The sequence below is a fragment of the Eulemur rufifrons genome, chromosome 6 (assembly GCF_041146395.1).
Source record: "Eulemur rufifrons isolate Redbay chromosome 6, OSU_ERuf_1, whole genome shotgun sequence".
NCBI classification, from domain to species: Eukaryota; Metazoa; Chordata; class Mammalia; order Primates; family Lemuridae; genus Eulemur; species Eulemur rufifrons.
Genome location: NC_090988.1, coordinates 37,533,681 through 37,546,578, shown reverse-complemented (window position 1 = coordinate 37,546,578; position 12,898 = coordinate 37,533,681). Strand labels below are relative to the sequence as shown.

Sequence of the window (12,898 nt, the reverse complement as noted above, 5' to 3'; positions counted from 1 at the left end):
GCAATTTATTCTGATTCAAAAAGTAAATGATTAGATAAATAATTTAACTTTTAAGTCTTAGGTACCTCACCTGTAGATAGTTTTCACCTCGTTAGGGTTATTTTGAAGATCAAATTAATTCAAAAATAATAATACATAATATTAAATAAGTGTTTACTATGTGCCAGGCATTGTGTTCTAAGTGTTTTACATGTATTAATCATTCAACTCTCATAACAACTCTTTTTTATAAGTGAGAAAATTAGAGTCCCAGAGAGATAAAGTCATCTGTTCACGGTACACAATGGATAAGTGGAGGAGCTTGGGCGATGATATAAATTGAAAACATGTTTTAAATTATTACACCCTATAGAAATTAGAGTTACCATTTTACAAAGACTTGTTTTAGCATCAAAAAAAGAGTATAATTTTGTTAAGAAAGCCAGTAAGGTTAGGTGTAATGGAGAATAGAAAAAGAGTATCTATTTAGAACTCTCAAGGGCAGCTGTGTTACTGTTTGGAGATTTTTCTCAAACTGACTCCATGTTATTTAATTAAATGGCAAAGAGATATAAAAGTCAAACACAGAAAAGGAAGCAATATAGGCAATAAGGATAGCAAAATATTTTTAACAACTAATAAGTTTTCTGCTTCATTTTTAATCATTCTGTCTTTTAAGTAGAAATTATTCATCAGGAAAAGTCATTTTCAGAGAAATACCCAGATAACAAGCCCAAACATATTGTTGTGTTTTCCCCTTATTTAGACATCTGAGAAATTAAAATCCTTAGCTAACATGTGTCCTTGGTAGCAACAATAACAGCCATTTCTTCTCTTTTAGACTTAGCCAAGATTGTGAGCCAAATGGAAGTGCAACACCTTCACTGCCATCTCTGACATTTCAAACCAAAGAAATGATAAGTCCTTTGGTTAGTGATGATGAAGTATTCCCGCTGGTGAGTTGCTGGCTGTTTGATTTTTTTTTTTTTTTTTTTCCTTTAAGGGGTGATTACTTTACTTTACGCTGATGCCAATATACTGATGTACATAGTGGTGGGTTTTTTTTTTTTTTCTTAATGTGGCTCCTTGAATAGGACTCCAAGATAGGTCTGTGAGTCATCTAGCCATACCTATCTAGAGAAGGAAAAGACATCCATAATGTTTCATGAAGTATTCCAGTCAATGGTTATTAACCTCTAGTGCGGGACAGAATTCTTGGTGATGCTTTTTTTAAAAATGCAAGTGCTTGGACCTCACCCCTGGATATTGCATGAGCTCTCCCAAAGATCTGCACATTTTAAAGAGCTGCAAGTGAACTTTTGTACCTGTTTAAAAACATCTTTTTATTGACTCTGACATACATGCAGACACATGTACAAATTAGAAATGAATAACTTGGTGACTTATCACAAAGGGAAGACATCAATGTAACCACCCAGGTAATAAACAGGACATTACCAACGCTCCAGACACCCATTCCTATCCCCTTCCAGTCCCTGCTTCTGCTTCCTCCTCCCAAGGTAACTACTGTCCTGACTTTTAGCATTATCAGTTAGTTTCACCCATATGGTATAATACTATATGTGTTCTTTTGTGTCTGGCCTCTTTTGCTCAACATTGTTTCTGAGATTCTTTACCATCCATATTGTTTTATACAGCAGTAGTTTATTGATTTTTGTTTCTCTATAGTAAGCTATTGTATTATGTATAAATACCACACACAATGATACTAAAATTCATTTATTCATTCTACTGTTGATGGACATTTGAGTCATTTCCAGTCTGGGGCTATTACAAATAATGCTACTAAAAACATTCTTGTATGTGTCTTTTGGTGCACGTGTATACACATTTCTGCTGGCTATATACCTAACGTGGAATATCTGAGTCATAGGATGTGGATATGGTTAGCTTTAGGAGGCACTGCCAAACTGTTTTCCTAACTGTTTAAGCCAATAAATACCTTAAGAAGTAGTGTATAAGAAGTCTCCTTGCTCTATATTCTTATTAACACTTGGCATTATAAGTCTTTTTAATTTTAGCCATTATGGCCAATTGTGGAGTAACATCCTATTATGGCTTTAATTCATGTTTCTCTGGTGCCTAATGCAGCTAAGTACCTTTTTGTATGTTTATTGGCAATTTTGATATCCTCCTTTGTAAAGTGCTTAATTTTCTGTTGGATTGTCTTTATTATTATTGATTTATAGGAATACTTTATATTCTGGATATAAGTCCTTTCTTGGTTATATGTTGATCTCACTTTGTATTAATAGAGACTAGAAGTAAGATTTAAGCTATTGTGGTAGAAGGGGAAGGCTTAAAACCGTTAACTTTTGAAGTTTTAGAGATCTCTATGGCCCTGAAATACTATTTTATGTTCATCTCAACATAAAATGCAAACCTTTAATATTTAATTTATTAAGCAGAATAAAATTTCATATCAATAAAGTAAACTAAATAAACTTTCTTGTAGCTGCAAATATTTTCTCCCACTCTTACTTGCCTCTTCACTTAATGGTATTTTTTGATGAACAAAAGTTCCTAGTTTTAGTAGATTCAAATTTATTAATCTTTTCTTTTATGGTTAGTATTTTTGCTGTACTATCTAAAACTTTTGCCTCTCCTGGGTTATAAAAATATTATCCTGTGTTATAGTCTAGAGGCTTTGGTTCTTTACTTTTCATTTTTATATCTATAATCCAACTGGAATTAATATTTGCTCACAATGTAAGGTAAGATTCTCAATCCCTTTTTCCTATGGAAATGTTCCATTAACCCAGCAGTACTGGAATACATGGTACTGAATTCACAGGTGCTATGTTCGTTCACAATCATAATGACAGTTTGATTTCCTACTTTCAAATCTTTGTACCTATACCTTTTTTCTTTTCCTTGCTTATTGTACTGACTGTGACCTACAGAAAATGTTGAGTAGAAGTGATAAACTTCCTTTTCCCATTCTTAACTACAAAAAGAAAGCTTTCAATATTTCACCATTGTATATGATATTTCCTGTAGATATTTTATAGATTCCTTTTAAATTATTAAGGAAATTCTCTTTTATTCTAGATTGCTAGAAATGTTTTCATGAAGAGATAGTGGGTTTTATCAAATGCTTTTTCTGCCTTTATTAAAATGACCATATAATTTTTCTCCTTTGCCTTGTTAATGGTAATGTTTTATCTTGATTTTAGATTGCCAACCTAACTTTGCATTCTAGGAATAAACCTCACTCAATTACTGGATTTGGTCTGTTAATATTTGGTCTAGAATTTTTTCTTTCTGTTCATGAGACAAATTAGCCTGTAATTTTCCTTTTCTGTCTTTGTCAGGTTTTGGTACCAGATTATGCTAATCTCATAAAGCAGGTGGGAAGGGTTCTTAATGTCAGTTTCAGTTTTCAGTTCTTGAATTTTCATTGGGTTCTTTTTTATAGTTTCCAGTTCTCTGCTGAAATTTTCTGCTTTGTGATTTCTTAAGGGTAATAATCAGTTTTTTTTAACATATGTAGATTTTTCACCTCAGAAAGTAGACAGTGGTACTCTTAGCAATCATCTTCACTTGTATGCTATGTAATTCTTCAGTGCCTCTTCATGATATACTGCTATTGGATACAAATTACAAACACACAACAGAAAATATTTAAACTGGATAGGTTATCCCATGAATATGCTTCTGCTTTTCTGAAATCTATCACCCTGTATTGGTAGAGAATGAAAGTAAGATTTAAACTATTGCGGTAGAAGGCGAAGGCTTAAACTATTAACTTTTGAAGTTGTAGAGATCTCTAAAGCCCTGAAATCCTCTTTTGTCTTCATGTCAACATAAAATGCTAACATGCTTTGAACAGAACAAAACTCCATACAAGGTTACAGCAGCATATTTTACTGGCATTTATATCCATGACTTTCCTCAGCAAGGCATGTTACTACTTTTATCTAAGGAAAAAAGACAAGGGAATTTTAGTCAAGCATTATTTTCATATTCCTAGGATTTGCAGAATGGGTGTAGAACTGTTTAAGTTTAGATCTTGGTTTGGTAGTTGTTTTGTTTTTAAAGGGAAAAAAGATTTTTTAAAAAACTTCATGCCGATAAACAAAATAAACTTCCTCATTTAAGTTCTGAGACTCTCTAAGGGGAGTTGGCAAATTCTTCACCAACAAAACTTTGGTCTTTAAGGACTCAAAGTGAGCACGTACTCTGGTCAAGCAATAGATAAAAAAAATGATAAGCTGCTAAATACTCCATGGTTCTAATATCAAATGATTTAGGATTTTAGGATCATTAATGTGTCTCTGTTCAAGTGTCACCTCATCAGAGATATCTAAGCAGCCAGCCTGCAATAGCACCTCCCTCTTCAGTCCCTGTCCCCTTGTCTTGCCTTTCCTTTCATAGCACTTCATGAGATGTTTCATTTGTCTGCTTGTTTGTTTGCCTCCCTCCTCTGGAATGTGAGCTCCTGAAAGCAGGGACTTTTTCTGTTTGTTTATTGTGGTAACCCAACACCTAAAATAGTGCCTGGCACTAACAGGCACATAAAAGATATGCAAAAGTATCTGTTGATTTAATTTAATGAACACTGGGCTTCCTTCCACCTCTAAAATTCTACATTACTCCTTTGGGGAATTCCTAACCTGCAGCGTAACCAGGGAAGAAAATTCTTGACTGTTCTAAGTCTGGGCGTGGTGAACTTAGTCTGTGATGGAGGACTTAAAAGTTCTCTGGGAGACATGGCCTGACCCCTTGTTCTGGGTCCACTGGTACGTTTTGACTCCCACATCAATATCATTCCTACCAAGACCACTACTAACTTTGTAGTTGCTAATTAAATGTACATTTTTAGGTATTCATCTTCCTTAATTCTTTTTTTCTTGAAACTTTTATGTTCTCTGGCTTCTGTGACACTATATTCCACTGATTCTCCTGCTGCCTTTCTGTTTACTCTTTCCTAGTCTGTTTCCAAGGTTCTCCCTTCTATACCTGCCCCTTAAATATTAGTGTCATTCATTCATTCATTCATTCATAAAATAAACATGTATTAAATACCCACTATATGTCAGGCTGTGTTCTAAACACATCTGTGGATGACATAGAGAAGTCTACAGTATGATGAAAAAAAAGAGGGAACTTCATCAAAGGATGAATGGATAAACAAATTGTGATATATACATAAATGGAGTGTTATTCAGCCATAAAATGAGCTGTGCCCCAAAATGCTACAATGTGGATGAACCTCAAAAACATGCAGAGTGAAAGAAGCCAGACACAAAAGGTCATATGTTGTGTGATACCATTTACATGAAATAGCCATAATAGGTAAATCCATGGAAACAGGATACAGATTGGTGGTTACCAGGGGCAGCAGGGAAGGGGAAATGGAGAGCAATGGCTTCTCGGGTACAGAGTTTTCTTTGGGGTTGGTGAAAATATCTTGGAACTAGACAGAGGTGGTGGTTGTGCAACACTGTGAATGTACTAAATGCCACTGAACTGTTAATTTTAAAATGGTTAATTTTGTTTTATGTGAATTTTACCTCAAAAAACAAAAAAGAGGAAAAAATAGTGACTGGAAATAAATGAACAAATAAGAAAATATCAAATAGTGATAAAAAGAAAAACAGGTAATGTGATAGGGATTGGTGAGAGTGAGGGATTATAGGTTGAGTGGCCAGGAAAATTATCACTGGGGAGGGGGTACATTTAAGGTGAGGCCTAAACAATGAAGAAAGATCCAAACTTGCAAAGATCTGAGGGTTTCAGGTGAAGGAATGTTAAGACAGGGACAAGTCTGGCAGGTTTGAGAACCAGAAAAAGTGTGTGTTTGGGGGGCCCTTCTGGAGCTTAGCAGGAAAGAAGAAGAATGGAACGAAAAGGAACATAGAAGCAGGCAGGGGAAGTCCAGATACTTAGGGACCTGAGACCACGGAAAAGAGTCTAGATTTTATTTTAAAGCAATGGGAAGCCATTGTAAAGTTTCAAGTAGGGGAGTACTAATCTGTTTACTCTGTTTAAAATTATTTTATTCTGTTTAGTAATAAACAGATCTGTTTAAAATTTTTTAAAAGATCCTTTTAACTGTTAAATAAAGAATAAGTTATAGAGGGGCAAGGGTGGAAGCAGGGAGAACTATAGAAAGCTATTTCAGTGGTCCAGGTGAGAGCCGATGATGCTGGCTTGGTGCAGTGGAGGCAGAGTGACACGCTGGACCCAGGAAATACTCTGCAGAGTACAATGAATTTGACAAAGAATCAGATATGGGGTGTGAGTGAAAAAGAGGGAACAAAGATGCCTCCTGGATTTCAGCCTGAGCATTGGGTAGAGGTGGGGTTAGAGGAGAAATCGTGATTTGTAGATTGGACATTTAAGTTTAAAATGTTTATTAGACATCGAAATGTAGATATTAAATAGGCAATGGGATATGTGAAGCTGGTATTCAAGGAAGAGGTCAGAGCTGGAAATATAAATATGGGAATAATCAGTGTGTGGCTGGTATTTAAGTCTATAGAACTGGAGGAAAATACGTAAAGAGTACAATGGAGAAATTATCCTGAGACAAAGCCTTGAGTCATAACGTTTAGTGGCCCAGTGGGAATCTTCAAGGAGAGGAGGAAAGTTTGGAAACCTGAGGCCTTGGGGCTACACGTGGCCTTCTGGATCCTTGAGTGAGGCCTTTTGACTGAATCCAAATTTTACAGAGCGAATCCTTTTAATAAAGGGATTAGTTCTATGAAGTTTGGATTCGGTTGAGGGGCCACACTTAGGGATCTGGAGGACCACATGTGGCCTTGAGGCCACAGGTTCCCCACCTGTGGGAGGGGCTCAAGAAAGGAACTACAGTTCATTTGCAAAAGCAAAGTCATTGAGAAGGTAAGAAGAGATAGGACCCACAGTATAGGTGGAAGGACGAGTGTCTGCAACAGAAGGGTGGCCTGAAATATGACTACAGAGGCATATGGATGTGGAATGATGAGGGAGGAGGAGATGAAGTCATGAGGTCATGAGTAGGACAGTGAACATACTAGGGGAATGTGGGCCGGGCGTGGTGGCTCACGCCTGTAATCCTAGCACTCTGGGAGGCCGAGGTGGGCGGATCGTTTGAGCTCAGGAGTTCGAGACCAGCCTGAGCAAGTGCGAGACCCCACCTCTACTAAAAATAGAAAGAAATTATATGGACAGCTAAAAATATATATATAAAAAAAAAAAATTAGCCGGGCATGGTGGCGCATGCCTGTAGTCCCAGCTACTCGGGAGGCTGAGACAGGAGGATCGCTTGAGCTCAGGAGTTTGAGGTTGCTGTGAGCTAGGCTGACGCCACGGCACTCACTCTAGCCTGGGCAACAGAGTGAGACTCTGTCTCAAAAAAAAAAAAAAAAAAAATAGGGGAATGTGGTGGAGTTGCCTGGCAGTGCTGACCATTTGACATCTGTGGTCATGAATGTAAAGTGAAACTAGTCCATGTGGTCATTTAGTTCCTGCTCCCCTGACCCCTGGAACCTGTCTGCCCCAGCATCCAGCTGCTTGGATGCAGGCATGACCCAGGCATATGGGTCAGTTTAGGTAGGGATGGGTTTTACCTGGTAAGTAGGATGGAGACAGGATACAGGGAGGACGAGCTGCTGAGTGGTTGTAATGATGGATGTGGAATATAAGCAATTAGAAGGGAAAGGAGGAAATGAGGAAGAAGATGGATAGGGGAAAGGAGGTAATGAGGAAGAAGACGGATAGTGAAAAGGAGGGAGTCTAAATGAGTCAAAGAAATGCTGGAGTAGGAGCACAAGGCTAAATAGGCTGGAAGGAGAATGGGTAGGTTGCTTTCAATCCCAATTAGTGAATAATGCAGTCATCATTCCTGACAGGGTCAAGGACATGGCCATGGGAGTAGATGCCTGAAATGCAGTTATTCCCCAGGGCCCCATTTTTAAACTTCTTTTTCTTCTTAGTTTATTTATATATCTTGGATAATTTCAGTCAATCTCATGGCTTTAATTCTCATCTATAACTTTCAAATCTATATCTCTGATCCAGACCTATCTTCTGAGACCTGGACTGATATATCCCATCTGTCTACTTGACAGTCTGAGTCCCAAGTCGCCTTAAACTCAGCATTATTCAAACCTCAATGCATTTCCTTCATTCATGTACCAACTCAAAATTTTTATTGAAAACACACTTTGGCCCAGAATATCTGCCAGAAACTGGAGAATCAGAAATAAATAAGACCTTACCTGAATGGCTTCTTTTACCTTTTTTCCTTTCTCAGTGAATGGCATCAGTGTCCCTAGTCACTGAGGCCAGGATCTAGGAAGCCATTTGTCCAAGGTCAGGTTTCCTAGAAGATGAGATGCTTATGAAAGTGACTGTTTGATGGAGTATTCTCAGGAGAAGGAGAATGAAGGAGGCAGGGGAGAAGAAGGAAGGAAAGCTAAGCAAGGGCGTGGTCTTAGCTGGAGACTAGTGTAGCCTGGTCTCCCAGGGAGCGTGGAGCATGAATTGCACCACTGCGTTGGTTCCCGCTGGAGGCAAGAAATCTGGTGTTTTGGGTGCCCGTGTCAGTTAGTCATTGCCTAAGAGAGGGGAAGGAATGGGAAGAGGGGTGACTACAGCCTCCCAGATGAGCCAGGAGGCCCCGGTACAGCTCAGGGTGGTTCTCCAGAGGAGGTGTCAGCTGTGAGCTGTTAGCAGCCAACACCCACAGCTGTGGGAGGAGAGATGAGCCAGCCTGCTGGAGGGGTCCGGGTAGGACACCAGCATCATCCACTATATCCCACCTCTTGCACCACTCAAATCTACCTTCCTCCACATTGTTCATTCCATTTAGGCATAGCTTCTTCAAGATTCTGGCAGGTCATAATTTCTGGGAAATTTTGTAGGAAGAAGATCAGCAGGACAAACTACAGCTCCTGATTCTGTGGTTGGTCCCAAGCTCTTTCCTGATACTTACCATCTCCTCACCCATTCTAGATTCCTCTCTCCTCAGCTAGCTCTTCTGTTGGTCCAGGTGGCTCGTCTTGTGGGGTGAACCCATGGTTACCATGCCCTTATTAGGATGTGGTTTCTGTACTTGCCATTTATAATTAAAACTGGGCATGAGAGTACGAAATGATACCTCAGTGGATCATGTGAGTACCAAACATATTCCTCACTGCCTCTATTATGTAGTAGCATTCTTACCTCTTCACGATGATTAGGGTCAGTTACCTCTGCCAGTGGAGGAACTCCATTCTATGCATCTGATCTGTTGGCATGAGGAGCCCAAAGGGACCACATGGCAGCCAAAGCTCAAGTGCTCTTGGTGGAAGTATGCCCCCTCTAAGGCACAGGACCTGTAGACCAACAGAGGTACAGAGAAAGAAAGCACAAATTCTCCAGTGGGTCAACAGAAGTAATAGAGTGCGGCCATTCCTACTTCCTCCCTTTTGTTCCCAGATCCATGTATTCTACCTGTTGGAAACACAGCACCATATAACAGCCATTGGTTTAAAGTCTATACCACATCCTGAAGAACGGCACCCCATCCCCACAGGATATGATCTCCAAGCTGTGCCTCAGCTGTGCCTTCACGAGGCCATCCCAAAGCTCTGTCATGCTGGCAACCTCCGGGTAGTGCTGTATATGGTTAGGACCAATGCATACCATGGTCATGCCCCCACTGCCATTCTTTTCTATTGTAAAGCAGGTTCTTTCACTATTAAGCAGGATCCCATGTCAGCAGATCAGTCACTCTGTGAGGCCTCAGATAGTGATGCTAGCCAAGGCCCTGCAGGCAGGAAAGGCAGGTACACAGAATGCGTATCAATTCTGATAAGGATGAAGCATTGTCTTTTCCAAGGGGTAAGGGACCTGACGTAATCAAATTGCTACCAAGTAGCTGCTTGGTCTCCTTGAGGGACAGTGCCATATCAGGAGCTCAGCTTTTGTTTCTGTTGCAAGCAGGTCAGACATTCAACAACAATGGTAGCTAGATTATCTTTGGTGAAAGAGGAGACCATGCTGTTGGGCCCACACATGATTTCCACTGGGGTGGACACGGACAGAGGCTGAATCAAGTCATCCTGTCCATTTGCTAGATGCTCTGTCTCAACCAGGACTCAACAGCATGACAGGAACTGTTTTGCAAATAGTATACAGGTTTGGAGTTGCCTATTTTCAAACGAGAATCGTTGGCTTTGCAAATTAGTGAAGCATGTTTTAGGCAGGTTTTGTGGTGATTACATTGTCCCTGAATTTGCAGTTGGACACTACAATATTCACTTCTAGGACTTTTTAATGTAATGGTGCTGTGATGTCTTACTTAGTTCCTTGAGGATTTCATTAGTGCTGACTGCATTACACTGGTAGAGGGAGTTAGCTCAAGATGTATTCTTTCATTAAGAGCTGCAGTGTTTGACAATATGTCGGAGATGAAGCATGCCTGGAAATAGGAAGATTTTTAAAGGCTCTATACTCCTCATCTCACTTTTCTTTCTCTCTTTAGTCTCCTCCAGATATATCCTTCCCAGCTTCTTTGGCTGCACAGAATTTCCTTCTGGAAGAAGAGAAGCGAGCAAAAGAACTTGAAAAACTCCTAAATACACATATTGATGAACTGCAAAGACATACAGAATTTACTCTTAATAAATACACCAAGATAAAACAAAATAGACACATATGACCTTTTAAACTTTTTTATTTGCTTCCCTACCCCAAGAAAAAACCTCTGGCAAAATATTTACAAAGCTGATTAATGAAACTGAGAAATTCTGTTCTGTTTTCTTGAGTAAATAATTTCTGTAAGGCAGCTAGAAAATAGTAAGTATTTTGTTCGATAAAGGTGTTTGCATTTCTGCATTAACATACTAAATTGTTCTGCTATAGAATTACTATAAAATAAACATGACTACTCCAAAAGAGATTTTTTTTCCAGTCTAAGGAATATTTTGGAATTAAATATGCAGTTTTCCCCACTTAATCATGTATACTAAAGGCCCATTTCTTCTACAATAATACAAAATAAGGGAAAGGGAAGTGCTGTATTCTAAATCCGGAGGAATCAAGTGCAGCTCAGTTGTACTAGGTTTGAAAACTCAAGGTTTTAAGTGAAAAATGTTTAAATATTTTGAGCTATGTAAATATCCTAAAAATTCTTTTAGGAAAAAAAGATATAGGTTTACTGTTTTTACATTCACCTTCATAATCTCTGTCTGTTTTAACACAATGAAGGTATATGGAATGTGCAATTTACACATTTAAAATATGTGTGCCAAAGATTAATGCTTTCCTGTTAATACAAATCTTTTTCATGGATATAAACAAGATAAAGAAAATATAATACGTTACTGTTGCTATACTCTCCTTTGTAATCACCTCTGTTTTTAACACAATAAAGGAATGCAAAATTCAATGGACTTCAAACATAAATGCCAAATCTGTAATAGATTTGTATCTGTATCTGCAGTAATAGCATGGTAGTGAACAATAAAATTGAAGTTACAAATATACAATGATAATCCAATATTCTATTCTTTCTTTAAAAATTTATATATATAAATAGAACGAGAGAGGATATGAAAAACTCAAGGTAAGTCCTACAGCTTTTATAGCTTTCTATTTCTCTTTAAAGAAACAATCTCAACATGTTGAAAGATAATTCAAAATGTCTCTAGATAACAAGTGTCATTTTCATGTGAAAAATGTAGAGCATTGTTCACTTTAGGTGACATGACCACGTGTATTTGTGTAGCTCTTGATGTTTGCAAAAAAGGATTCTGTCTTAGTTCAGGCTGCTATAAAAAATTTCATAGACTGGGTGACTTAAACAACAAACATTTATTTCTCACAGTTCTGGAGGCTGGGAAGTCCACCAGGTGCCAGCTGATCTGGTGTCTAGTGATGGCCCGATTCCTGGCTTGTTGACAGCCACCTTCTCACTGTATGCTAACGTGGCAGAAAGACATCTCTAGCGTGTCTCTTCTTATAAGGACACTAATCCCGTTAAACAGGGTTCCACCTTCAAGACCTAATTACCTCTTAAACCTCCATCTCCTAATACCATCACGTTGAGGGTTAGGATTTCAACACAATCATGCATTGCTTAACGATAGGGATACATTCTAAGAAATGGATCCTTAGGCGATTTTGTTGTTGTGTGAACATCATAGAGTGTACTTACACACCTAGATGGTATGGCCTACTGCACACCTACGCTATATGGTGTAGCCTATTGCTGCTGGGCTACACACCTGTACAGCATGTGACTACACTGAATACTGCAGGCAGTAGTAACACAATAATGTGTGTATCTAAACATAGAAAAGGTATAGTAAAAATACAGTATTATAATCTTGTGGGACCACCGCTGTGCATTCAGCCCATCATTGACTGAAATATTGTTTTGTGGCACATGACTGTATATGAATTTGGGGGACACAAACAATCAGTCCATACATCTTCACATAGCATTATTTTAAATTCACAACAAGCTTATGAAGTCAGCCAGGCTAACACCCTTTTCCCTGGGAAGCAGAGCTGTAAAAAACCCTGGCCTTCTGATTTCTGGCTCCAGCTCTTAATACTTCCCAGTATTGCTTCTTGTGAGCAAGCAGATGGTGAACAGAGCTGTCTCCACAGAAGCCATCTTTGATGACAAAACATCAGAGGGGCACAAAGCCTTTAGTGTACCCACAAAGCCCCATGTGGGGAAAATAATAAAAGTTATGCTATTTTTACATTATCTAATAATTTTTAGCCTAGACACAAAGAAAATATTTTTCAGTGATGTCTTTAGAAGATGGACAGAAAAATTATGTTTAGGGAAAGAGCATTACATAAACAACAGTTAGGCTTTATCTCAAATAATCATAGTCTGAGCCAACACATCAGGAATTAATGTGGTTCTAAGGGTTTAACATGACATCTGGCCTTGTCATCATTCTTATCC

General features: G+C 38.5%; 1 protein-coding gene across 1 annotated transcript in view; it reads left to right on the top strand.

The window, feature by feature from the left end:
• Window positions 1-11,362, top strand: part of DEUP1 (deuterosome assembly protein 1) — a 74,500-nt gene extending 63,138 nt beyond the window's left edge. Inside the window, exons 12-13 of the mRNA XM_069469072.1 lie at window positions 821-935; window positions 10,457-11,362. Of these exons, the coding sequence (XP_069325173.1) occupies window positions 821-935; window positions 10,457-10,633 (292 nt within the window). The 3' untranslated portion in view covers window positions 10,634-11,362. The remainder of the gene's footprint in view (window positions 1-820; window positions 936-10,456) is intronic.
• Window positions 11,363-12,898: the final 1,536 nt, after the last annotated feature.